Below are 27,290 nucleotides of genomic sequence, written 5' to 3'. Positions count from 1 at the left end.
TCGTTGTTCGATCTGGGGACCCCAAAGTACGCATGTCAAATCCATAGCCGGTAGTCGGCAACGGCCTCGAGTATAACGGTGGAGTGGGTGCCTTTGTGGCTGCTCGTGTATGACCCCCTCCACGCCACATGACAATTCTTCCATTGCCAATGCATGCAATCGACGCTGTTAAGCATCCCGGGGAATCATTGCACTTCTTCGTGAAGGTGGAGCAGAAACTGACAATCAGCCGTGCTTGGCTTCCGGAGAAATTCGTCGGTGAAGGCTGCACGGACGCCTTTGCAGAATTGCATCAAGCACATTCTCTCAGTGTTTTCTCTAATGTGGAGGTATTCGTCGAACAAATCCGCCGTTTGTCCAGTCGCAAGCTGACAGATTGCTGCTGTACATTTCTGCAGCGTCGTGTGGTTGGGACGGCCAACGGCGTCGAACCCTTCTTGGAAGAACTCTTCCCGGGCTGCCAATGTATTTGCGATGTGGAGAAATAGCGGTCGCCGCATGCGGAAACTGCGACGGAAGTAGGTATCTCCATACCGGGTTATCACAGAAGTAGTCGCGTACTAACCTTGCGGCGGCTTCCTCCCGGTTACGATGGATGTAAGTCCGGGATCGTCTTTGGGGCGGCGTGACTTCCTCCGCCTCCCTACGTCGATCTTCTTCAAGTGATTCTTCCATTATACGACGCATTTGCTCAAATAGATGTGTGTTTGTGTGTAATGAGGATGAAATAAGAGTATTTATAGAGTAAAAAAATAAAAAAATAATAAAAAGGAAAATGACCGTTGAACGGTCATATGACCGTTTTTAATTTTTAATTTTTTTATTATTAAATTCGAATTTAAAAAAATAATTTATTGCATCAGCGTGACGAAGCCCACTCGCGGGTCGGCGAGTGGGCGTCACGCATGGCGCCGGAGCGCGCCACGTCGCGTAAGCGCGTGGCAAGACAGCTCGCGCGCCGTCTCGTCTCGGAGGGACGAGATAAGGGACACCCGCTAGACGCGTTGCGGGTGCCCTAAAACATTTTCACTTTTCACAAAATTTATGCTACTAACTCTTTGGTCTCTTATTTTACGAAGACATTTCCCTTGAAATCAAACAAAAATTACTATAAAAATTGAAGGACTAATTATCCATAAAATCACTAAGTTAGGCCAAATTCTGATATATTGTGCACCTTTCAAAATCTAAATAATAAATCGTGAAATTATAAAAATTTCCCAGTTGTCACATAATAACGTTTTTGTGCAAATTCAATACGTACTAAATTGGTGCACATGTGTAAAATTTTAATTTTTTAAAATAGTGACGTGAAAGTGTACGAATTTGACATCGTAGATGACTAAACAACATCGTTTTGAATTTAATAAACTAAAAATAATAACACAAATTTTGTCAAAAGGATAATTAAGAATTTTTAAAATTTCATAATTTTTATGATCGTGTTTAAAAAATTAAAAATAAAGTAAAATTTAATCAAATTTCATATTTTCGACCAAACTAGAATTGTGGCATAAGAGCATCTCCAGTGAGCGGACATCCCACTAGGACATCCACTAGGACATCCCAAAAACACCTCCTGCCACGTCACTAGGACTTCCCATCCCACTGCCACGTCACTAGGACATCCCCTCCTATGTCCGCCCTTCCCACTAGGACATCCCGCAATAAAAAAAATCATACATTTACAAATAAAACAATTTACATTTACGGAAATAAAATTTGACGTCAACCCCCTCCGAGTCCAAACCTCATACATTATTCGAAAAAATTACGGGAAAAATTAACAACTTCATCGGAAAAATTAACAAATTCATCGGAAAAAACATACATGATTCGAAAAAAAAAATTGCATACACAAGTGGTGCGAATGAAATAAAATTCGACGAGCCGTATATATAGAGTTTAAAAAAAAAAAATTTAAAAACGGGACGTCCGACTGGACGCCACAATGGCGGACGTCCGCCCGCCCGTCGCGCCGACGTCCGAGGACACCCGACGTCCTCACGGGACGTCCGTATCCGACCCTAAACGCCACAATGGCGGACGTCTCGGTCGCCCGTCGCGACGTCCGACCGGATGTCCGATCGGACGTCCGCCATTGAAGATGCTCTAAAATAAGACACCAAAAAGTAGATAGAGGCTTCCACGTGATCCTGTACAAAAAGTTTAGGAATGAAATTAAAGTTGGTAAAATGAACCCAATTTTAATAAAAAAGAGATTAAATAATGCAATTGGAGGGTAAGATGTAAAATCTGAAGAAATAATGAAAACTTAGAAGTAGAGCAATAGACAACCTTGATGACATCGAAAATTAGAGATCCGACGTGGCAAAGGCTCAATCAATATGCCACGTGTCACCCTCCGAAGCCCCACCAATTTCGAAATTGGCATCAGATCTTTCTCACTCCTTCCCTTCATTTCAATTCCAACACCAAAACACACACACACACACACACCAAACACACCCCTCTCTCGACTTGACTAACTAACTCTATCAGCTGTTATGCTTCATCTCTCTTAAACTTAAACTCCTCTCTTGCCTTGCCTTGCCATGGCGGAGGTCGAGCTCGAGGCGGTGCTGCGATTCCTGAGGGAGAACGGATTGTCGGAATCGGCGTCGGCGCTGATGGAGGATGTGACGGAGAAATCGCGAGCCGGCGCTTCCGAATTGGAGAAGTTCGTGTTCCCGATGGCGCCTCCGCCTCCGATGCTGAGAATTCGGCGGCCGGAGGAGAGCTCCGGCGGATCCTCCGATGATGAGTTCGTCAGCCTCGGTTCTTCTACTACTGAATTGTGCTCCTCTGGTATTGATTTCTCTTTCTTCTTTTTGCGGCGTTGAATTGATTGAAATGTAGTCGCCAATTTAATGCCCCTTTTTTTGTTCAATTTAATGTGTTGGTTGTTTTGTTTTTCTCTATGTTGACATTTCAGTTCAATTATTGCTGCATTTGTGATTAAGAGATCAAGATATGTATATTCATGTATAGAAAATGTGATCGAATTGGGAACTACTATATTAAAATGAGAACTCGAGGACTAGTTAGTTCGGTGATTCATTAATATATTAGTTGCTGACTTTCAATATCACTAAAACCTACTGATATTTATGAATCGACGAACTGATATTGAGTCGGACACACATACTGTGTTTTGTGATGCCAATTTATATTAATGAATCATGGAACTGATATGGTTCTGAGTTCTCATTTAAATGGTGGTGTTAGGGGAATAGAACCTTTAAAATGCAAACCTCTATATATTGTACAAACTCCAAATCATATTTGGACTGCCAGAAAATGTAACAGATGAGAAAATAACAGCTACAAAAAATGTCAACACAGTATCAACCGTCCGTTGACACTGTATTGACATTTTTTGTTGCTACGGTCCAGATCATAGTTTGGAGTTTGTACAATATTTATAGTTTGTATGTATGGTATAATTGTCATGGATCTGTTGGACTTGTTTCAATTTTTTTCTCAGCAATTCTCTTGCCATCTATTTTTAGTCATATTAAAGCCCAATTTATTAATTTAATTCTTATTGAAGTTAAGGGGAAATGAATAAATTAGGTTGTGATCCTTTTGTAATACGGAGTATGTAAATTTCAAGATCCTGATTATTTATTTTATGTCAGCGTGTAACATATCATTTCTCTAGATCTGTTTGTACATTTGTCCCATTTGTGTACATTTAGGCTCAGTGGCGAAGCCAGGTTTTTTACGATGGGGGTGCCCAAGTCACTATTAATAATTACTTGATTCATTCGATGTTGGTCCAACATCAGAAGGCTCGAAATAATTAATATTTAATATTTTCAACTTTTATTTAAGTTTAACATAGATGGAAACAATTTTCAATTAGGAAGTGACAAAAATTTTAAATTAAGCTAATTATTGGTGTAAAAGAGAATAAAAAGAAAAGCTGATAAAATTAAAATATACGCATTATATTGTATAAATAAAAAGAAAAGAGGAACAAAGAAAAGCTAATAGAATTGGAATATACACATTATATTATATACTAAGTAGAAAGAAAGGAGAAAAAAACGTCTAGCAAAAATAAAGGGAAGAGAAATATGTGGCCACAAGGGCTGCCCTTTTAGGTTAGTAGATACCATCTCTAACCAACTGAGCTACATGTATTACTAGAAAGACATTGCTTGAATATATAATATATACGTAATACCAAAATTGATGGGGGACCAGGGCCCCCCTGGCCCCAACGTGGCTTCGCCACTGTTTAGGCTGTTCCACGCCCTTACTTTAATTTCAATGGCTTCTTGCAATCCAGAGTTTACAAACCCGTACGGGGTCCGTACGAGTCGTGCAGCTTCGCAGACCTCATCTGATGGATTGACTCAGTTTGGGACAGCTCGAGATTACCCTGATTTCGATATGCAAAATGACCTCTTCTGGTACAAGGAGAAGGACGAGGACTTCGCTATGCCGACCCCCCACGCTGGTGCGGATTTTTGTGGTGATTTAACCGAGGATAAGTTTGTAACAGCCGTGCAGACAGGAGAGCATGCAGAGGATCAAGCCGCGTATAATTTTATATCCGTTGAGAGCATCGGTAATGTGGCAAGCCGATGCACAAAGGACAGTTTGAAGGATGAGACTTACAAAGATTATTATGAGTTGGGTGATCACGTTCGACTGGAACAAGGTGATATCGCCACTGGTTATATAGTGTTTCACCGCTCTCTTGCTTGCACTGACAGAAGGGTTTGTGCAGGAATTCGAGAACAGACGGATCCACACGACAATCAATTGATGATGAACTGGACTAACTCTAACTTCTCCGTCAAACAGAATTCCACTTATGATTGGGTGGACAGTTTTGATAACGACCACGACCTCAACCTCCATACTGTTCAGAAAAATAATCAGCCAAATGACAACGACTTTGACTTTACGTATGACAGAGTTATAACCGGAGAACTTCACGAGCCCCAAGTCCCCGTAAATGAAGAGAACAATACAGTTGCTGATGACGAGCTCCACTTATGCGAGACAAAGGACGAAGAATTTGAGACATTTAATCTAAGAATTATACACCGGAAAAACAGGTTTGTAAGTCACTTGGTTCCATTTCTTGTTTCCTTTTTCGATGTTATAGGTAAATCCGTAACTTATGAGAATGCATGCCTTAATTAAATTCGAGTTTTCTCTTACAAGAATGGGATGGTATTTCTGGACATAAGAACAATTTTATAGTCAATTTTTTTCATTTATTCACCACATCATCAATCTTTAATTTGCAGGTTGATTTGTAGCGTTACTCATTTATTATCCCATTAACAGGACCGGGTTTGAAGAGAACAAGGAGTTCCCGATTGTGATAAATAGCATAATAGCAAGTAGATACTATGTAGCAGAATTCCTTGGATCTGCTGCGTTCAGCAAAGTAGTCCAGGCACATGATCTATACTCGGGGATGGATGTTTGCTTGAAAATCATTAAAAACGACAAGGACTTCTTCGACCAGAGCTTAGACGAGATCAAACTTCTGAAGTTTGTAAATAAGCACGACCCGGCTGATGAATGGCACATTTTACGCCTTTATGATTACTTCTACCACCAGGTACGCCTATACCAAAGTTAAGTATCCTGTTAGACATCAAAAACTTAACTACATGATTGATCATGCCACTTTCTTTTCTCGTTGTTTAAAAAATTAATTTGTATGATTTGATTGCATTTTTCTACAGGACTTAAATGAGTAGGTGTGGAATAAATATAGGACTGAAAATGCTATTTATGTTAGCTTTAAATGTGTTATCATATCGATTTTATTATGAGTTTGTCATGTTATGCGTGATTGAATTATATACCGATTGCATTGTTTTTGTCTGCAGGAGCATCTATTTATTGTTACGGAACTTCTCAAAGCAAACTTATATGAATTTCAGAAATACAACCTTGAATTTAGTGGAGACGCCTATTTTACATTGAGTAGACTGCAGGTTCTCTTCATTCGAAAATTCTTTTATAAATCCTCACGTCTCACTAAAGCGCTTTTTTCTGAATTGGAAAATACTAACATATTAAGTCCCAATTATTCGACTCGTTATGCAAATACTAAGGCAGCCAATGCATTGCAGATCATAACTCAACAGTGTCTAGAGGCTCTGTCGTATCTGCATGACTTGGGAATCATCCACTGTGATCTCAAGCCCGAAAACATCCTGATAAAGAGTTACCGAAGATGTGAGATAAAAGTAATCGATCTTGGCAGCAGTTGCTTTCAGAGCGACAACCTATCCCTGTACGTTCAATCTCGCTCCTATAGGGCTCCCGAGGTTATGTTAGGCCTTCCCTACGACCAAAAGATTGATCTATGGTCTGTTGGCTGCATTTTGGCCGAGCTGCATTCCGGAGAGGTACACCATTAGCTACTTTTTTACCATTTTTAGAAGTCGCTTGTTCTCTTTATATTTTGCGTCGTTTAATTTTCCATAAGTCCTGTTTGAGTTGCTAGATTTAGAACTCTTGGTTCACGTGTAGACAACATGTTAAAGTTCATGTTTCCGCGTTTAGCATTTGCATCGAATAATCTTGTAATCAACCAGGTCCTATTTCCAAACGAAGGAGTTGTTACGCTTCTTGCGCGCATAATAGGAATCCTTGGTCCTATCGACGTGGAAATGCTGCAGAACGGCCAGGAGACCAATAAGTATTTCACAGATGATCACGAACTTTATTCTTTGAACGAGGTGAGTTCACATAATGCTATAAAAACGTCACAAGTTGACTTGGCATCGGTTTTGAAAAATGTAGTGGAAAGTTACTTGAAAGAGTCAATGGAATGTGGGTCCTACTTTTTTATATTAGTTTTATTGCTACAGGAGACCAATGAGCTCGAACTTATTGTCCCCGAGGAGTCCTCGTTGGAGCATCACCTGCAGATTTCCGATTCCATTTTTGCAGACTTCTTGAAATACTTGCTTGAGATCAACCCGGTGAGACGGCCTACGGCAAGAGAGGCACTACAGCACCCTTGGCTTTCCATTTCATACACTTGAGGGTTTTCTGAAGGTATTGCAACAACAATTGTTTTTTTTTATCAACTGAAGAGTGTATATTCTTGATACTGATTTCGTTTGGGTGCATAGAGAAATTCTAAATGACGTAAATAGATGGTTTAAAATATCTTCAGAGCCCAAAAAATTTTAGGCTTTTAGAGTTATTTTCCCTTTTACATTTGATATGGAAGTACAGAATACAGATTAATATGAAGCTATAATCAGAATCACAAGATCTGTGTGTTGTAAAGTTGCTTATATAATCTTCAAAATATTTGAAAGTTTGTTCATTTACCTTTTGATTTGTGGAACCTCATTTCGTATAAGAGGGCATTAAGTCCAGAATATGAAGTTGTATGAAGCAGTGTGAAATGTGAACAATTGAAGTATTAGAAAAGGGAAAACATTATTTTTATTATTTTGTGAGCATTGCTATCGGTTAATGCATTTTTTAGCATTATTTATTTTGTTTTTAATGCATGTTTATCATTATTCATTTTGTTTTATATATTTAGTTTCATTATATTACATTAATTGTTATTGAGATTTTTAATTTTATAATTTTTCATTTTCCCTATAAAGTCAAATAAATTAATAAAATGATAGATCAAGCTTCGATTTTTAATATACTCTTCCCGTCCCATAAAATATGCATTCTTTCTTTTTTTAATTCGTCCTACAAGAATATGTACTCAAATTTTGGGAAAAAAAAATTTCTCTCTATTGAGGTAAGACTTATTCTCTACTGACAATACTTTAATTATTTTTTTCTTTTTATCTTTCTCTTACTTTATCAATTGTGTATAAAAACTTATGGTCAACTCAAAGTGTATATTCTTATGGGACAGATGGAGCAATAGTTATTGTTCATTATTAAGCCTGAAAGAAGATAAGTGAGGGCAATATATTTCCTACTATATCATTAATTTATTCCCTTAGAATTTCTAATGTGACTAGAATTAATGTTCTCTATTTTGCTTATAAATAGAGGTGCTCCATTATTATAGGATTCATCCCGAAAATTATTTAATGAAATCCTTTAGTTTGGCATCGCTCCCAGAAATAGATACACATCGTATAAACAATTTCTCGGGTTCGTCTTTTATGATTGTCTGTGTTTATTTCCCAACAAATATTACCCCTCCTAATTGGAGGGGTAACCCTCTAATTCCTCTCTGGGCCTACCTGATACACATAATTTACATCTTCAATCATTCTTGAGTCTCCACACTTTAGCTCCACCACTAGTTATGTGGTGCTAGTTGTGAATTTACCAAGTAGCTAATCCTGGGCTAACCCTCAAGCAACCATAGTCCAGCCGTAGATTTTCCAAACATTCATCTCACTCAACATGGGAATGGAATTTTTCCAAGGAGACACTCAAAACTCACTTCTAATCTATTACAAATGATGTAAAAGACCCTATTTGGGAGAGGAAAGTCACTCAAACTAGGATTGGAATATGAAAAGACACTCAAAATAATTCAAAATCCTGCCTTTTGGAGTCTTCCTGGGCACAAAATGTCCGATCGAGCGTTGTCATGCATCAGAACGCTCGCCCGCGCAAACTTTTTGGAATCTTCGTTACTTGACTCTGTAGCTTTCATAAAATGATAACTTCCTCATTCGGGCTCCGATTGAAGCGTGCAAAATACTCACGCAAAGCTCTTTCCACGATGAAGACATTAGTGGTCTTCGAAGATCATGTTGACTTCAACTTGATAAGCATATTGACGTTTGAAACAAACCCTAGCTCCGGTTTGGCTCATCGCATGTCTTCACTTCTCCTTCTCTTGGTTTGGTGCTTCCCAGATTCAGATCATTAATTCTACATATTATGAAAATTAAAAATTGATATCATTGGATCATACATAATTAAGAAAATTAAGATGAAAAATATACTCCCTCTATCTCTCTCTAAGTTATACATTTTCTTATTTGAAAAGTCTCACTAGAAATGACACATTTATAGAAACCTTACTTTCTCTTTTTTTTCTTCTTCTGTCTTACTATATTTTCTCTCTAACTTAACTCACAAAATAATACTGCTTAAAATCGTGTGTCGACTACGAAATGCAACATTTAGAGTGCGACAATAGTACTATAAGTTGTGCATAATTTTTGGTTCGATTTGGAGTACTCATTTACTGAAGTTCAAGCCTAGCTATAATTTGAAAGAAATAATGATGCAGTAGAATTTTAGCCTGATTTAAGGTATGCAGAAGAGTTTTGCTAGCGATGCCCTTACAAATATCTATAGACATGTCAGATGCCCTTTTCTGCACTAAAAAGTGCAAAAAGTGTAAAAAAAAGTGGCATTTTATTTGTGTATTTGTTCCTTTCAATAATTATAGTATAAGTACTATTGTTTTCTCCAAAATTATCTAGCCACCACCAGACAGTGACAGCTTGATCGGATTGTAGTGTTTGGTTCACATTTGAATTTATGAACAAAATAAGATTAGAAATTAGAATCAAGGTAATATTTTATTGATATGCAACTATGATGGCATGACTTTTCTTTTAGATGTGATAATATTTAAGACAACTTTTGAGTTGTTTTTTGTAATAGTATTAAAGCATCAAAATGCATTTGTTTTCTATGATGAATTTAACCAAAACAGACAGTTATAAACGTTGGAACTATTTTACGGAAGCTTTTATTGATGTTTTGTTTGTTAAAAGTTAATTATCGATAAAATAATTTTATTTTCAATTTTGATCCGTATGTTATTATTATTATTATTATTATTATTATTATTATTATTATTATTATTATTATTATTATTATTATTATTATTATTATTATTATTATTATTATTATTATTATTATTATTATTATTATTATTATTATTATTATTATTATTATTATTATTATTATTATTTCTGTTTATAAAAAAGTTTTCATCGTTTATTTTCTCTCTTCTACTATCAATTGCATATTACTAGAATTTAGTCGTCCATAAATAAAATTATTTTTGGTAAACACGTGGGAGCTATATCATTTGTTTGGAGCATCGCCAATGGCGGCGAGCGGGCCTGCTAGCCGATTTCCGGCGATCGTCGGTCCGCTCGCCGAACCAATTGGAACCGGCGAGCGCCATTTCGGGGAAAATCGTCTAGCGCTGGCCGATTCGCGAGCCCTCGCCAGTCCGCTCGCCGCCATTGCAGGCTCAGGACCGGCGAGCGAATTTAATTTAATTTTTTTTAAATTTTCGAAACACTATATATACGCGATTTACACGTCATTTTCATTCACACCACTTGTTTTAACGAGTACTCTCTATCTTAATTTCTGTACAAGATCAATAACGCGAAATGGAGAACAACAACGAAGGTACTCCAGTGACGAGCGTGTCTCAAACTCCCCCGGTACCCGTGGGAGGTAGATGGGGTCTGATGCCCGGGTACTACAACATGTACCTGTGGCAGCAGATGATGCCCGGGATAGCACCCGTGGGGAGTATGCCGGGGGGTTTACCGGCTATGCCGGGGTGAACACCCGGGATGCAGATGATGCCGGGGTGGGGTCCCGGGATGCAGATGATGCCGGGAGGGGTACCGGCGACGCACGGGACGCCGGGGGGGGGAACGTCTATCGCCCCAGTTTTGATTTTTCGACTGATTCTTCGCACACATCGACCCCAACGGAGGCGCAGTTCACGCAATATGAGGCTTTCTCCTTAGAGGAGTTGAGGTTTGATCTTCTCGGTGTTCCGGAAACTCCCGTTCAAACGGGGGGAGTAGGGCGGGTCGGGGCCCCGCAAAGAAGAAGGGCAAGGGGAAGGACAAGAGGGTCGGCCAGTCGTCGCAGCCGGTTGAGGACGACCCCTCGGTCCGGAAGAAGTGGACGGACGCGGAGAATGTCGCGCTTTCCAAGGCGTGGGTGAGTGTCTGTGATGATCCTCTGACTTCAAACAATCAGAGGATCGTCAACATGTGGGCCAAAATTGCTGCAGCCTACATGAGATTTTTCCTGGAGGGGAGGCCGCGCACCGGGGAGGAGTGCCAGAAGGGGTGGGACCGAATCAGGGCTGGGGTCTCCCGATTTTCGGGCTACGCCAACGCCCTCCGCATGCAGAGCAGTGGCCAAACGGAGGATGACTGCAGGAGGATAGCAGAGAAAGCCTTCCCCCAGCCCGGGTTGTATAAGGAGTTCACCTACTGGAACTGCTACGAGGTGCTGAACGACTCCGAGAAGTTTCGGGCAGGTGACGACGCTGGCTGGCCGAAGAAGCAACGACTGAACTATACCGGTGATTACAGCGGCAGCAGCGGCGGTTCCCACGACCTCCCCGAGGATGCGCAGGAGCTCCTGTCCCCGCCATCGTTCGCTCGCCGAACTCGCCCGGTTGGTCAAAGGCGGGCGCAACGGGAGGTGAGGGGGGGAGCCGGGGGGTCCCAGGAGGTACAGTCGGCATCCCCCCTTGGCCAGTCGACAGAGGATCTCAAATTCTTCGCGCGTCAACAAACGCGCGCTCAGATGGCCAAGACATTAGCCGAATGACGAACGGCGACGGACCCCGAGGAGAAGAGTTTTCTTCACGCAATGCTCGTGAGCATGCGTGACGATTTGAAGACCGGGGGGGGCACCGGGGGGTTCCGGCGGATACGGAGGCGGCAACGACCGTGACAGTGGCGGGGGGTGACGGAGACGAGGAATGAGGCGGAGGTCGTGTTTTTTTTAATTAATGTAATTTTTTTTAAATTAATGTATTTTTTTAATGTAATTTTTTTAAAATTAATCTATTTTTTTATTGTACTTTTTATAATTTAAATAATACTATTGAATTTTCATGTATATGTGTTGTACATTTAATTCCGTATTTTGTGTGATTGTCAATTATTTGTTTTATATAATTAGGGGTGATGTGGCTAGGCTATTGCTGAGCTATTACTGAGCTATTTGCTTGTCCTGATGATGTGACAAGAGGATTTTTAGTGTTGATGATGTGACAGGAGGATTTTGTGGCTGAGCTATTACTGGGCTATTGCTTGACGAAAGCCACTGGAGATGCCCTTGATAAGTTTAGCCCATCTTTTCCTTTCGGCGAAAAACAGTAGGATGTTTTAATTTTTTTAAAAAGTGGCTAGATATATTCTGGCCATGTGAAAGACCAAAAGTAAGCATGTGGCTTTATATTAATCATGGCATTCTTACAAAGAGTACCTTTTTCTTATCCGTGTGTAACTGAACCCCAAAAGATGTAGGTTTTCAACAATTGGTTGAAGTACATTGCGGTCTTTCTACGATATAACTTACGGATGTCATTCGGGCCGGCCCGTCGGGTTTCGGGCCAACCCTACTCGAGTTGCGGGTCAATCGGGTGCGGGCTAATCGAGTTGTAATTTCTTTCGGGTTATAAAAGCTCAGCCCTAACCCTAAATGCTCGAGTTTCGGGCTAGCCCAGCGGGTTAATCAGGTTGCTACCGATAATATTAACATGCCATCAATCCAATAAATAATGATTAAAATTACTAATATTCATACAATGTAAAACATTTAGTTATGATATATTTGAGATATATGCTTAAAGTCAATCATAAACATGATCAAATACTAATATTTGAGATATTTCGTAGAATTTTAATGCGTGTTCTAGAAATTTAAATATTTTTTTTGTGAATTTGAATATTTTAATTTATTTATCAATTATTATATTAATAAAAATTCAATACATAATTTGTATATTTAATATAAAATTGAAAGTTATTTTTTTAGTTAAAATTAATCAATGAAATGTCGAATTATGAGTAAAAAAATAGAATAATAGAAATTTTATCGAGTTTTCGGGTCTGGCCCTAATGGGTTGCGGGTTAATCGGGTGCGGGCTAATCGGGTTTTAATTTTATCGGGCTAGAAATTTCCAACCCTAACCCTATAAATTTGGCGGGCTATTCGGGCCAGCCCACGGGTTACGAGATACATTGACATCCCTAATATAACTACTTTTCAACTTTTTGTATATGACATGGTCAATTTTCTTATAGCATCCACGATAAGAAGGACTTCCCCACGTACTAGCATTAGGACTTCCCAAAAATACCTTATACCACGTCAGTAGGACTTTTCACCCAATTGCCACATCACTAGGACATCCCACTACACAAGAGTTGACAAGCACTAGGACATCCCGACGGACAAGCACAATAATAAAAATTCACAAATTCACAAATACGCAATTACATAATTAAAATTTCGACGCGAATTTGTGCGGAGAAAGTGCAATAATAATTTTATTAAATAAAAAATTTTAAAATAATGCAATGCAACGAAAAAAACAACAATTTAAACATAGTTAGTATGCTTGAATCTTTATAGTTTGCCGCTAGCCGAACGGGGGTCTCGCTGTACACGATATGTTTATGTTTTAGGCCTTCATTTTCGATGATCGTTGTGCATGATATGAAGTGCAACGAGCCGGATATATAGAGTTGAAATTAAAAAATAAATAAAAAGTAAAAAAAAATAAAAAATGCCCTCGTCCGTTGAGGACCCACAATAGCGGACGGACGAGACGACGGACGACCGAGAAATCCGACGGACGAGAGGTCATCCGTCTCGCTCATCCGCGAGCCGCTCGCCGGTCGCAATAGTGGACGAGCGCGACGGACGAGCTGCTCGCCGATCGCTCGTCCGTCGGCTCGTCCACTATTGTGGATGCTCTTATCACATTATTTAATCTTAAAACTTCCTTCAAATCTTCTGTCATATCCCCACCATTCCTTAAGAATGTCCGCAATAAAGTGGACAAGCCCAAGTCATAGCCACAAAAACTTGTTCACAGCCATAAAAAATTGTCCACATCCGCAAAAAATTGTCCAGCCCTATAGTGGACACGCTACAGTCATAAATTCCATTATTTTATCAATTATTGGTATATTTTAATTGGATTGAAACAAAATTAATTGGACAAAAATTAATAGAATGGAATGTAATGAAAAAAATGATTTGGGAATAGATATTTTATGGATAAAAATTAAAAAAAATGACCGTCTGACACCGCCGCAGCTTTGTCCGGCGTGCAATAGACCGCTGCGGTCAGCGCCGCGGCCCATACCACACTGCCCCGTCCTCGCCGAGTGCTCGGCGCACGGCTTTCCTCCCCCCACCGCCCTTGTCCACCCGTATAGGGAACCACTGCAGCCTTATTGTGGACAATCTAATGTACAAGTCTGTATTTATTTTGAAAGTACAGAGTGAAATAAAAGTATAAAACGTCATTATAGCGAACTAAATATTTCATGAAATAAATACTTCACTAAATTCACTTTTATAGTTAACTAAATTCGTGTTCTCTAATTATGCTAGTAAGATTAGTTATACTTTGATTATCTCTCTCCACATACATAAATAAGTATCTATCGAGTTAAATATAAAATGTATAACTCAATTATATTATAAAATACAGAATTAAATTACGTAGGTTATTTTTAGTTTGTTTTTAGTTTATTTTAGAAAGAGGACTTGAAAGTATCTATAAATCACATCAATATTTTTAAAATCTGAATTTTCAAACATATGCTTCTTCCGTCCACGAATATGAGTCTCGTTTTTCATTTTAGTCCGTCCGCGAATAGAAATCCTGGTTCACTTTTACCATAAATAATAATAGGGTCCCACCTTCCACTAACTCATTCCACTCACATTTCATTTAAAACTAATATATATACAAGTGGGACCTCTATTCCACTACCTTTTTTCCACCCACTTTTCTTAAAACTCGTGCCGCTAAGAAATGAGAAAGGACGTGTTTGGTTTATTGGTTAACTCCAGTTAGAGAAAAGTAATGTTGCCGGAACAGTGTATTTCAAGTGTTTGGTTTGCAAAATACCCTAAAGTGCAGCCCGTGTTATTAATCTATGGCTCGTCTCGAACCGCGAGATTTCCACTGTTTAGGCTAGAGATGTATCTCCCACCTCCCCCTGCGATAGAGCAGGTTAGTGGAGGTAAAATTTCTCTCTCCCATTATTATCCCTCTCTCTCTACTTCTCTCTCTTCTCTCTACTTCTTCTATCCTCTCGGCTCCCATCTCCTATAAAATCTGAGCCATTTTTTTTCAAAATTATTTTCTTTGTAAGATTGTTCTTGGATTGAAGTGATTTTCTAGAGATTTCGATTGGATCAATGTTTGAGGCGATGATTGTAACTAAACAGGATCCGAGCCTCTTTCTTTTCAATATTTTATTTTGATTTGCATGTCTTCAATCCAGATATTTTCTGTAAAAAAAAATTGTGTTACTTTATTTTATAAATTTTGATATGTTATGTATCTTGTCTGCAAAAAAATTATGTTCTTCAATGCAGTTCGTCATTAATTGTTCTTGTTTTGGTGTTGGGTTTGTAGTTTGCAATCTGTTCCTTTTTTCTGAAAAATTATGGATTCAATGATTTTGTCATATGGTTATTTCATCTTCACAATTTCATTGATTTTCACATCAAATATGGACCGTTTGATTATTAACATAAGTTTTCTTTAATCAATGATAAATATGCTTAAACTTGATAAAATTAACTACTATATTCTTAAATAATCAACAAATTAACTACTGATTTAGTTAATAATCCAGAAGTATACATGGTCTTTACATAAAGATATTTCTGTAATTTCTCATCTTACCTATAAAACAAATTTATGAACTATCTTAATCAACCAAACAGCATTATAAAAATTCTATCTTGACGTTGTTTTACCAGTGGCCCGAAACTACTATCTTCGAATAACTATCTTACTATATCTATGAATGAAACCAAACGAGTCATGGTGGACAAAGGGTGTATAAATTAAAGATAAAAAAATGACTTTCATATTATTTTAAAAAATTAGTTCAACGTTTAGCGGGGGCTCAATTTAATCCCATATGACCAACGTTAGAATATTACTAGTACTACAATTTAATTTTTCAGACGTAACTGCAGTCTACGTATATTATTTGGTTGTTCTCTTTGAAATTCTGTAATTTGGCATTGAATCTAGCAAAATGATTAATAATTGATTAATTAGTCAATGAATGCAAAGAAATTTTTAGATTTTTAGTAGAGGTCAAGGAAACATAGAGCGTTTCACTATTTTATGCTTGTACACGCACCATATATTAATAATAAAAAAAAACTAAAACGTGTACTTATATCCTAAATCCTAATTACTAAATCATACATCACCGTGCTTTGGTTTCGAATTAATTAATTCAATGTAAAAATAAGAACGCAGATTATTCAACTTCATTAGTTACGGCTAATAATACTATATTGAAGATTAAAATAAGTTCTAATTTCGCAGAAGAATCTTCTGTCCCCTTCTCTTGTTGTGTGATTTTGGATGTTTGAATATTTAGGTGATGGACTTTCATTTGGGCTATGTTTTACTTTGGCCTGTGTGATGCTGAATTGGGCTTGGCTCAAAACTAAAACCTACCACTCCAGATCCTGCCACGTGTACTCCCACCCGGATTATGGCTCTCAGCCGTTGGATTGTGATGTGTGCTTGTTATGTGAGAGGTGAGCCATTTCCTTTCCTCACTTTTCATTCATTCTATCTCTCTCTCGAAACTCTCAGAAGCTCTCTCTTCTTCTCTCTTTCCTGCTACAGTGCCAGAGAAGGCAACCTCTTCGGTTGCTGAAGTGTTGGTGAAAACTAGGGTTTCGTGTGTGAGTGTTTCTGTGTGAGTGTGTTCTCGGAGGTGATAGATCTGGTGTTGTGTGGAGTCTGTTGGTGCCGGAATCTGGAGTGTGAGGTCAATCACTGGTAGATTCGGCTGTGCTCCCTTGGATCTGAGTTCTTGAGAATAGGCTTGTGCTATCGGCGGGTGTCTGAGCCGAAGCATTAATTTCTTCTGTGGTTACTGCATGTTTTGTGTTTGCTTGTGTAACTGTTTCGGATCCGAGAGGATCTATTCCTTGTGTTACTAACATGGTGTTAAGTGTGCAGGCAGAAGAACAAGAGCTTGAAGAGGACCTCAATCTTGCGTAATAGATAGATTCTTATTCTGTATTCAAGTTTATTGTAATCTTGAATTGTGTAAAATCAGTCGCATGATTAGAGTTTGACTGAGCTCTCTAATGAAGAACAAAGAAGTTTTGGTAATTAGTGAATCCGATCTTAGTCTGATCCCTACAGTTTTAACCCACAAGCTTTTAATCTTGACGAGTATAGAAGAACAATCAAAATATCGAAAACCTTACCTATTCGATTCCTATCTAAATAGTTTTAAAATAATTTGAAATGCATTGTAGTAATTTCATTCATTTTCCTTATATATTTTAATATAATATGACGTAACTCATTATTTTCAATCATTCTTTTGCACAATATTAAGGTTTAATTGAAGCTAATATAAAGAATGGATGAAATTTTGATGCATCATTCAAATTTTAAATAATAAATCATGAACTTTCAAAAACATGTCATCAAACAAAGATTATTTATATGAAATGCGAAAATGATGTTAGACATACACATAATGTATTTTAAAAAGTAAATCATGAACTTTCAAAAACATGTCATCCAACAAAGATTATTTTTGTGAAATGCGAATATGATATTAGGCATACATATGATGTTTTCAATGATGTGGATGAATAGTGGACATGATGTGAAATGAACACTACATAACGTGTTTTAACGAAAGACAATTCTATCGATAAAATGCGACCCCCCCGTCAAGGGAAAAGTTAAACTAATATAACTACTACATTTACCTTTTTTCATGAAAAATCATTTTTCAAGGGAATAGGTATTTGAGAAGGTATAATACATTTTCCCATTTTAAAGAGGTATCTTTACCTATCCATCAATAGAGAGGTAAAATCTTATAACTACTATATTTGTCTTCTTTTCATGAAAAATCATTCTCTAAGGGGAAATGTATTTGAGAATGTATAACACTTTATGTTTTTTAATGCATTTTGTACTATTATTTTATTTTAAAAAAATAATATACCTTTCCATATACCTTTTCCCTTTGGAATATGTTACTCTTTAGATATGTATATTTCACTTTTTAAGAAAGTAAATCCATTATATACCTTTTTTATATACATTCTCTCCTTGAAGATACTCTAAGGGTGCGTTTGATTGCCCTGAGAGGGTGAGATGAGATAGGGCAGATGTATTGGGTTTTGCATGATATGGCTGATAGGCCTTATCTCATTCGGCCGTTTGATTGCCCTGAAAAAGTTCGTAAGATACGTTATCTTGTTTTTGATTTGTCATTCGAGAACTTATGATAACAGGCATATTTGCCTATTTTGTCCTCCAAAACCTTTTACATTTCCAATTTCGCCCTTGAACCCTAAATCATCCGTATATCGAATTCAATCAGGCGCCCAAAATGTATTTCCCGCGCCCGTCATTGTTATTCCTTCATTAAGCTGAAGATTTCAGGCGCCCAAAACCTTCTGCGAAATCCCCTCTTCTCTACCCAAAGATTTCCAGACTTCAGGTGTGTATTCCTTTCAACATCATTTTATAGAATGTATGATATAAGCTGATTGGTTTGACTATATGAAATTAAGTTTCCCATGGCCTAAATTCTGTATGATTTAGTCGGTATTGGTGTCGGTTTACCTCATGGATTCAATGACAGATTAAGCATAAATTTTACCGTGTAATACTTGCAGTTGTGTAGATCTGATTGGTATTGGTGTCGGCCTAAATTATTTTGCCTTGTTATACCTGCAGTTGTGTCGATTTGATTTAGGCGGTATTGGTGTCGTCCTAAATTATATTGCCTTGTAATACCTGCAGTTGTGTAGATTTGATTGGTATGGCCTCTCCGCTCAATGACGGTAGCGACAACAATGGTAGTCCAGATGGTAATAAAGTACGGACTGATTTGTAGGGCGTCAAGAAACCTTCGGCGTTGGGATATCCATTGTCACAGAGGTAGTAGCATCCTGAAATTGAAAACCAACTTTAATCACTAAACAGGACACTTGAGCCTAACCAACTATGTAAAACTCACCTTTAGGAACTTTGAGACCTAAAGGCCTGCTGACAGCATCTCTTAAAATCCTCGAGTCAGCCGCTGAGCCCTCCCATCCCGGAAGGTGATAAATGAATCTTAGTTGGGGGTCACATACGGCCAATGTGTTGGTAGTGATGTGGCCTTTTCGATTATGGTACCGGGGAACATCAGCAATGGGCACGCGTACATTGATATAAGTACCATCTAAAGCCCCTAGACAACCCTGTTAGTAGAACACAATAAACAATCATGCATTATATCGAATATTTAGGGAAGCAGTACAATCTGTCTGTACCTTGAACCATTTCCACCTACGGTCAGAGCAAGCTTCATCTATTGGTGTTGGCTTCACCAAAAAAATACTATGCAGTGTGAGAATTCCACGGAGCACAATATGTATATATTTTGACACGGTCTGAGAAGAGCTCATGAAATTATGGCCAACTATCCGAGATTTCTTGTGATGTGCTAGCACACAAAGGAACATGGCTACTTGTTCCTCCACACTGACTAGTTTTTGATCTATTAAGCCTACCCGGTCCCGGAGAATGCGACATAGACGCCCAAAGGTGTTCCTATCCATTCGTAAATTGTCCACACATGCCCTATCTGTTACACGCACTAGTCTATCCAGCTGACATACATGAGCCGGGATAGCATCTAGAACCGCTGACTGACCTAGACGATCCCAACGTTTACGCTTGCGCTTTTGAGGGCGGAGTAATGAGATCAGAAAAGAAATGACCAGCAAGTTAATTTGATAGTTCCGTATAACCTCTTCAAGCAAAATCAACACGGCCGTCATGTCATTCTGTGGACATGAAACCTGAACAAGCATGCCATTACACAAAATGCAAACTTCGATTCCAATAAAACAATTTGTTTTCTATGTAATTGAAAGGAAATTATGCAATCCATGAAAAAAATGATACGAAATACATGACACAAACCTGGAATCGGCGACGCAGCCGGGAGTGAGTACAAATCGACGCCCAAATTATGTTCGCTTATACGGTATTCCGCCAAATTTGATTAATCTGACCCTATGAGGGGTCTTTTAGACAATAAAACGAAATTCACACAATCGGGAACGACGGTATGAAGCTTATCGGAGCCGAAACCCCCGATACGCGAACACACCAAAGCTAGCGTGGTATCTTAATGGGGACCGGGTCGGTAGTTGTATCCCGGATCCTTGTGCAACACTGTCAGGGCAATCACAGACTAGATACGCCCTAGATAGGAGGGCTTATCTGATGATATCATGGCAATCAAGCACGCGCCCTAAGGGCGTAAACAAGCCAAGAAATCGAAACTAGGAGCAACTAAGTTTCAAGCTAGAACAGTGATATCATTAAATCTATAATCGTAGATATGATTCGTTTTCTTGGGCGAAAGCTTAAGGTGGAAAATCGATAAGTGTTTGTCTCGCGTTTGGCTAAATTGAAAGATCAAACTAAGTGTCAGAGAGAATAACAAATATATTGTGTGACTCGAAATCGGTAAAGATGATTCTAAAGTATCAAATTCTTATTGTTTCTCGTCAATTATTCGGATTATAATTGCTAGCGTGCTGATAAACACGGATTTTGAATGTTTTTAAGGCCATGCAAAATATGTTCTTTAATAACAATACTTGTAAAATTTAGTATTTTGACTTGTTTTGTAAGAAATGAGCAAAATTAACTACAAAAAGGACAGAAAAAGGTCGAACTTGGAGCTCGGATGATTCAGACCATTTCAGCAGTCCACTGATCCAAAGTCAGCGGTCGCCGAGAGCGTCAGCAATGGATGGAGATCTAGCGGCCCACTGCAGAAAATAATGCAAGGTCAACCCCCCGCCCAGTGGTCCGCTGAGATGAAGTCAACAGTATGCGGAATTCAATGCCAATAGTCCTAGAGCAAGTCGGCGATTGAGATGATTAGTGGTCAACTGAGTTTGTGCGGCGGGTACATTCAACCCTAATTCCCTTTCTGAGCCAGAATTGTTACCTTACCGAAGAGTTCTTCTCATAGTCTATAAATTCTCTCCTTTGTTCAACATAGAAAAGGTCCAGAATTTTAATTGAGAATTCTCTCTTCAAGAAATACACTATTACATCATCTTCATTCAACTACCATTCAACTTGGAGTTTGTAAGCAATGCAAGACTTCATTTATGTGTAATAATGCTTCTAGTTGAGTGACACAACCTATGTATGACTTAATGACAAGTGGGGGAATCTAGAGAAGATTCATGTGTTAGATTTGAATTGATCCCAAAAGGATAAACCTAAGACCAGTGGTGGATCCAGGAATTCTGATATGGGGGTACGAAAAATAATTACAACGTTGTAAAGTTTCAAAATTCGGCTAATTCTTTTTATTCACTTTATTTTGCTTTCACAAATTTTCTGTACTTTTCAAATACAGTTTCTTTTTTCATCGAAAAACTTCATATTAAATAAAATAAATAAATAATTCACTAGAAATATAAATATCGATGCTTTGTTTGGAATATATTACATAGAGGTTAATTTTATAAATTTTTACTAACTATACTTAATTTCATAAACATCTATTAAAAATAAAGTAATTATTGGAAACTAAATACTACAAATAAAAAAAATTAAATTTGAAAATAGCATGTTAGTTTGTATTGAATTAATTCAAATTCTAGAAAAAGTTTGGAGAAATGCATGAAGAGAATATCTATTAAAACTAAAGCATTTAAGAAAATTAGGAGTGCAACAAATTGAGTTGAAAAAGAGCATTATGTATTGAATTAATACAAATGGAAGTTAAATAATTATTTAAAAGTAAATACAAATAAAAATAAATAAATTTGAAAAGAGTATGAGAGAACATCTATTAAAAACAAAGTATTTAAGAAAACTAAATAGAAGTTTAACAAATTGAGTTGAAAAGAAAAGAAGAATTATGCATTAATTACTAATACAAATAGAAGTTCAAAGGAGTAGCGCATGTAGTGAGGATTCGAACCTGGCTTCCAGGCAAAAAAATTGCATCTTTACCACTGGGCTACTGATAGATTTTGAAAATGCTAGACTACATTTTATATTAATCCAGAATATTTTGGGGGTACAGCTGTACCCCCTTGTTCCTATGTAGATACGCCACTGCCTAAGACCGGTGGCTTTTTAAGAGTATAATTAATTAGTTGTAAGTTATTGGATAGAATTGACAAACTTAATGCTAGTAATCAACGTTGTTTGGTAACAGCAATAATTAGGTTACTCGGCCCAATAACCCTGTCGTCGTTGTTTGGAAATCATAACGGTATTTTAAATAGACAAAAGTAATGAAATCATAACAATGGAATTATCGTAGTTTTTGTTAGTTACTTTAGTTTTAGTTAAAATTGACCTGTATTTATTTATTATCTTGGCGATCATTTGTAGTATCACTAATCTTCATAGATACACCTTGGTTTTAATAATTTGAAATTATTTGAATGAATACTCCTTAATGAATACTCCTTGAAATTAATAATTTGAAATAATTTACAAAAGTTACTTTCACTTCAAATTCTTCAATCTGTTTAATCAATTCTAATCAAAAGACTTCCTTATTCAAATAATTTCGTGCATTTGCATTGTTTTTGCCTTTGCGAAATGCGAATGCCATTTTATTTCTAATTTTGCTTTCGTTTTTGATTTGTTATTTTCGCTTTTGATGTAAGTAATAGATTCTCCAATATTATTATCCACCAAGTTGCTTTTCTCCGCTGATAATATCCCAACAGAAAATAAGTTTCGAAAATAGTAATCTATATCATAGTTTAACAATTTTCTTTTTTTGGGGAGTAAGTAACATAAATTACTATGAACAAATTCTGATTTTTTACACCAATTTATATACTATCTATTTAATCAATGTTACTCATTTTCTAGTAACAATATCTATGAGAGTTGATGGATCAACTGAACTGGAGCTCAATCGAGCTCATGAGTGTGAAGATTGTACAGGAGCCGTTGGATTAGATTAGTTAATTAGCATTTAATCTGAGCCGTAGATCTTCAACTAGCCGTTGTAATTGAAAAGAGTATAAGTGTTAGTTTGTTGAGTTAGTTTTAGCTAGCTCAATTGTTTTCCGCAAATCTGCAGATCAATAAGAGTTTTTTCCCGTTTTTCTCAAACTTCTTCTACACAAATTCGCTGAGATTCTAACAATTGGCGCCTTCCGATGGGAATTGATCGATTGAAGAGTTCACCGATAATACTTCGGTTGGAAACAGATCCACGACATAGAGATGGTATCAAGATTTGAAGCCGAAAAATTCACGGGCAAGAATGATTTCGCCTTGTGGAGGATGAAGGTTCGTGCTATGCTTACGCAGCAAGGTTTATCTTCGGCCCTGACGAAAGAGGCGAAGGAAGGAAAGGAGGCAGAGGCCTCGGATGCAAAATCTACTTCGAAAGATGAGGAGATTGAAGTGAAAGCATTCAGCACGATTATTCTATGCCTCAGAGATAAAGTTCTGAGGGAGATATCTAGAGAAACTACATCGGCAGGTATCATGGCTAAACTTGAAGATTTAGATCTTACGAAATCTTTAGCAAATAGCCTGCTAATGAAGCAGTGCCTATATTCGTATAAGTTTGTGGAAGGAAAGGGGATTATGGAGCAGTTGGAGGATTTCAATAAAACTGTGGACGATCTTGAAAATATTGATGTCTCTATTGGTGATGAAGACAAGGAAATATTATTGTTGAATGCGCTTCCTCATAGTTATGATCAATTACGTGATGCAATCCTGTATGGCCGTGAGAAAACCATTACACTTCTTGAAGTACAATCGGCTTTGAGATCAAAGGAGTTGCAGAAGGGAGAGGTGAGATTTTCTGACTCGATCTCAGAGAGTTTGAATGTCAAGAAGTTCAAGGGGAAGAAGTCGTTCAAGAAGTTCAATGAAGCCTCCAAGTATCCACAAAATGATCAAAAGGAAACCCGTTCCTGTCATTGGTGCAAAAAGCCTAGCCACATGACTGCTAATATCATAATGGTGAACTCGAATGAAGCTCATACTGCATTGTCTTGTAGCCTAGGAGTGTGGCATGCAAGGCTTGGTCACCCTGCCATGGGCACAGTGAATGAGCTGGTTAAAAGGGGGCTGGTGCAGAGCAAGGATTCTGAGGATAATTCAGCAGAATGTGAGGAGTGTGTGTTAGGCAAGGCCAAGAAACTGCCATATCCAAAAGCAGTGCACACTTCCTCAAAGCCTTTAGACTATGCCCATAGTGGCCTGTGGGGGCCAGCTCAGGAGAAGTCCATTGGTGGAGAAAGATACTATATGAGCATTATTGATGATTTCTCAAGAAAGATTTGGATATACATACTAAAAGAAAAGTCAGAGGCTCTGATCAAATTTAAGGATTGGTGCACTGAAGTGGAGGCTGAGAAGGGGTTGAAGCTTGGTTGTTTGAGAACTGACAATGGCTTAGAGTATGTGTCTAGGGAATTTGATGTTTTTTGTAAATCTAAAGGCATCAAAAGGCACAGAACAGTGCCCATGAATCCACAGCAAAATGGAGTGGCAGAGAGGGCCAACCGCACTATTCTTGAGAGGGTAAGATGTATGTTGCTTGCAGCTGGTTTAGAGAAGAAATTCTGGGCCGAGGCAGCCACCACTGCAGTGAAATTGATGAATATGTGTCCCTCATCAAGCATAAATGGTGATATTCCTGATGTTAGGTGGTTTGGCAGACATGGAAATTCTGAGAGCTTGAGAACTTTTGGTTGTAGAGCTTTTGCACATATCAAGCAAGGGAAGCTAGAAGCTCGGGCTCTCATATGCATCATGATAGGATATTGACCAGGTGTAAAGGGGTACAGATTATGGTGTGTGGAACCCGGAAATGGCAAAATCATCATAAATAGAGATGTTGTTTTCTGGGAGCATGACTTGCCTTTCAAGAGAGATTCTAGTGTTTCTGAAACTAAGCATGTAGTGATTCCTGAAATTATGGTGGAGCATGAGGAAACTCAACCGAGTCAAGATGTTGAGGTTACTGATGTTCCACCATCACCACAGCAAGCACAATAGTCCACCCCAGCTATTCAAGGCAATTGGAAATTGGCCAGAGATAGAGTGAGAAGAAATGCCAAGCCATATTCCGATGCTGAGTTCCTATTCTTTTGCTTATTGGTAGCAGAGGACATAGAGTACTCAGAACCTAGTAATTATGAAGAAGCTATGGAAAGTAAAGAATGGAATAGCTGGATGAAGGCCGTGGTGGAGGAAATTGAATCACTGCTAAAAAATGGTACATGGGTGTTGGTTGAAAAAACTGATGGAAGGAGAGTGGTAAGCTGTAAGTGGGTCTTCAAGAAGAAGATAGAAGCTGCTGGTGGAGATAAGGTGAGGTATAAAACTAGATTGGTGGCTAGAGGCTTCACACAGGAGCATGTCATTGACTATGATGAGGTTTTCTCTCCTGTGGTGAAGCACACATCTATAAGAATTTTGTTGGCAATTGTAGCAAAGAAGGATTGAGAGCTTGAGCAGCTAGATGTCAAGACGGCCTTCTTGCATGGTGACCAAAGAGAGACTATATAATGGCTCAACCAAAGGGTTTTGTGAAATCTGGAGATGAGGGAAAGGTATGTCTGTTAAAAAGAAGTATCTATGGACTAAAGCACGCCAGCCGTCAGTGGCATATGAAATTCAATGATCATATGATAAAGAGTGGATTTCTGAGGTCAGCTTATGATGAATGTGTCTACGTAAAGGGAACAGGTGGAGCTGTGGTTGCCTATCTACTCTTATATGTAGATGATAAGTTGTTGGCAGGAGCTGATTTGAAGGAGATTGAGAGAGTGAAATCTGATCTTAAATCTGCCTTTTAGATGAAAGACCTGTGGCCAGCAAGAAAGATACTTGGCATATCCATAGTGAGGAGAAGAAAGAGCATACAGATCTGGTTGACACAGGCAAACTGTTGAGAAAGGAAGAAGATTACGCTGAGATATCAGAATCATCCAAAGAAGGAAACAAGAATAAAATCAACATAAATCAATTAGCATTGATTGAATAATATATTTCCTATGATTATGTAAATCTTACCTTGTACAAATGATGTAAAACTCTATTTAAAGAGTGGTAACCAAAGTGAATAGAATAACACAGTTTACTACAATCATCTTTTCTATACACTTCGTTCCTCAACTATGAGTAATACTAAATTCAAGATGGTATCAGAGCGGGTCACCGACTGTGGGTCAAATTTAACTGACCCAGAGTATATCTGGGCTAAAAACCAAAAAATGACTGACCCAACAGTATATTTGGGCTTAAAATTTGGGCCAGTGGTCCAACCGATCGGGAAAAAAAATTGGGCCAGTTGTCCAATCGATCAGAAAAAAAGTCCAACCCCTCCAAGTTCACCTTGAAGGGTTTGAGGGAGGGTGCTGGCAATTGAAACTAGAAAAATAACATATAATTGTCCCACATCGGAGTTAAAAGAAAAACTAAAACTAGTATATAAATCCATGGGCCACTCCTCCTATCAGAGCGGGGGTGAGACTCAGAGAAGTCTCATCACTGTCTCGGAACCAATCTCAAACCAAAAGGCCAAAACCCTGCAGACCCTATTCGAATCAAAATCATGTCAGAATCCGATGACAACCCAAACCCAAAACCAACCGAAAATGAGCAATTTGCTCGATTATTTGCGGAGTTTATGCGCACCAGCATCGCACAAAGCCAACAAATCACAACCACTACACCAAACCATCCAGAACCCAAAGTTGAAACCCAAAGAGTCGATACCTCACCATTGTTGATTGGAACCAAACTTAATGGGGAGAACTACTCACTCTGGGCCATCCACATGACGGCGGCAATCAGCGGGAGGGGTATGATGTCTCACATTATTGGAGTCCCAACCCCTCCGGCAAAAACCGATCCAGGCTTCAGTAGATGGCAGCAAGGAGACCACAGCGTATTCAAGTGGTTGATCCAAAACTTGGAGCCGAAATTAGTAAATCGGGTATCTCAATACCCAACAGCCCGAGACGTATGGAAGAGCCTGGAGGTTACATATGCAAGCGGCGGCGACAAAATCCAAGTGTATGATCTATACACAAGAGCAAACAGATTAAAACAGACAGATGAATCATTGGAGGATATATGGACTATCCTCAACGATTTATGATTATCAATTGATCAGAAGCAACCCAATCGAATGAAAAATCCAGAAGACATCGAGATTTACAATGATGAAAAAGAAGAACAGAGGCTATATCAACTACCCGTTGCACTGAACGCCAAGTATGAGGGAGTCAAGAAA

General features: G+C 38.3%; 1 protein-coding gene across 2 annotated transcripts; it reads left to right on the top strand.

Moving 5' to 3' along the window:
- Positions 1-2,420: 2,420 nt before the first annotated feature.
- Positions 2,421-7,449, top strand: LOC121743371 (dual specificity tyrosine-phosphorylation-regulated kinase 4-like). Of its 2 annotated transcripts, XM_042136662.1 has the most exons (8): positions 2,421-2,808; positions 4,298-4,672; positions 4,742-5,075; positions 5,311-5,590; positions 5,865-5,972; positions 6,111-6,389; positions 6,579-6,722; positions 6,855-7,449. In XM_042136662.1, the coding sequence occupies exons 1-8, from the start codon at positions 2,556-2,558 to the stop codon at positions 7,029-7,031; spliced, it is 1,950 nt and encodes a 649-aa protein (XP_041992596.1). In that variant the 5' UTR covers positions 2,421-2,555; the 3' UTR covers positions 7,032-7,449. The 2 variants fall into 2 exon arrangements, with proteins under 2 accessions (XP_041992596.1, XP_041992595.1); XM_042136661.1 differs by having other exon boundaries at positions 4,298-5,075.
- The last annotated feature ends 19,841 nt before the right edge of the window (positions 7,450-27,290 follow it).

Source organism: Salvia splendens, chromosome 8 (assembly GCF_004379255.2).
Source record: "Salvia splendens isolate huo1 chromosome 8, SspV2, whole genome shotgun sequence".
Taxonomy (NCBI): Eukaryota; Viridiplantae; Streptophyta; class Magnoliopsida; order Lamiales; family Lamiaceae; genus Salvia; species Salvia splendens.
This window is presented reverse-complemented; position numbering and strand designations above follow the sequence as displayed.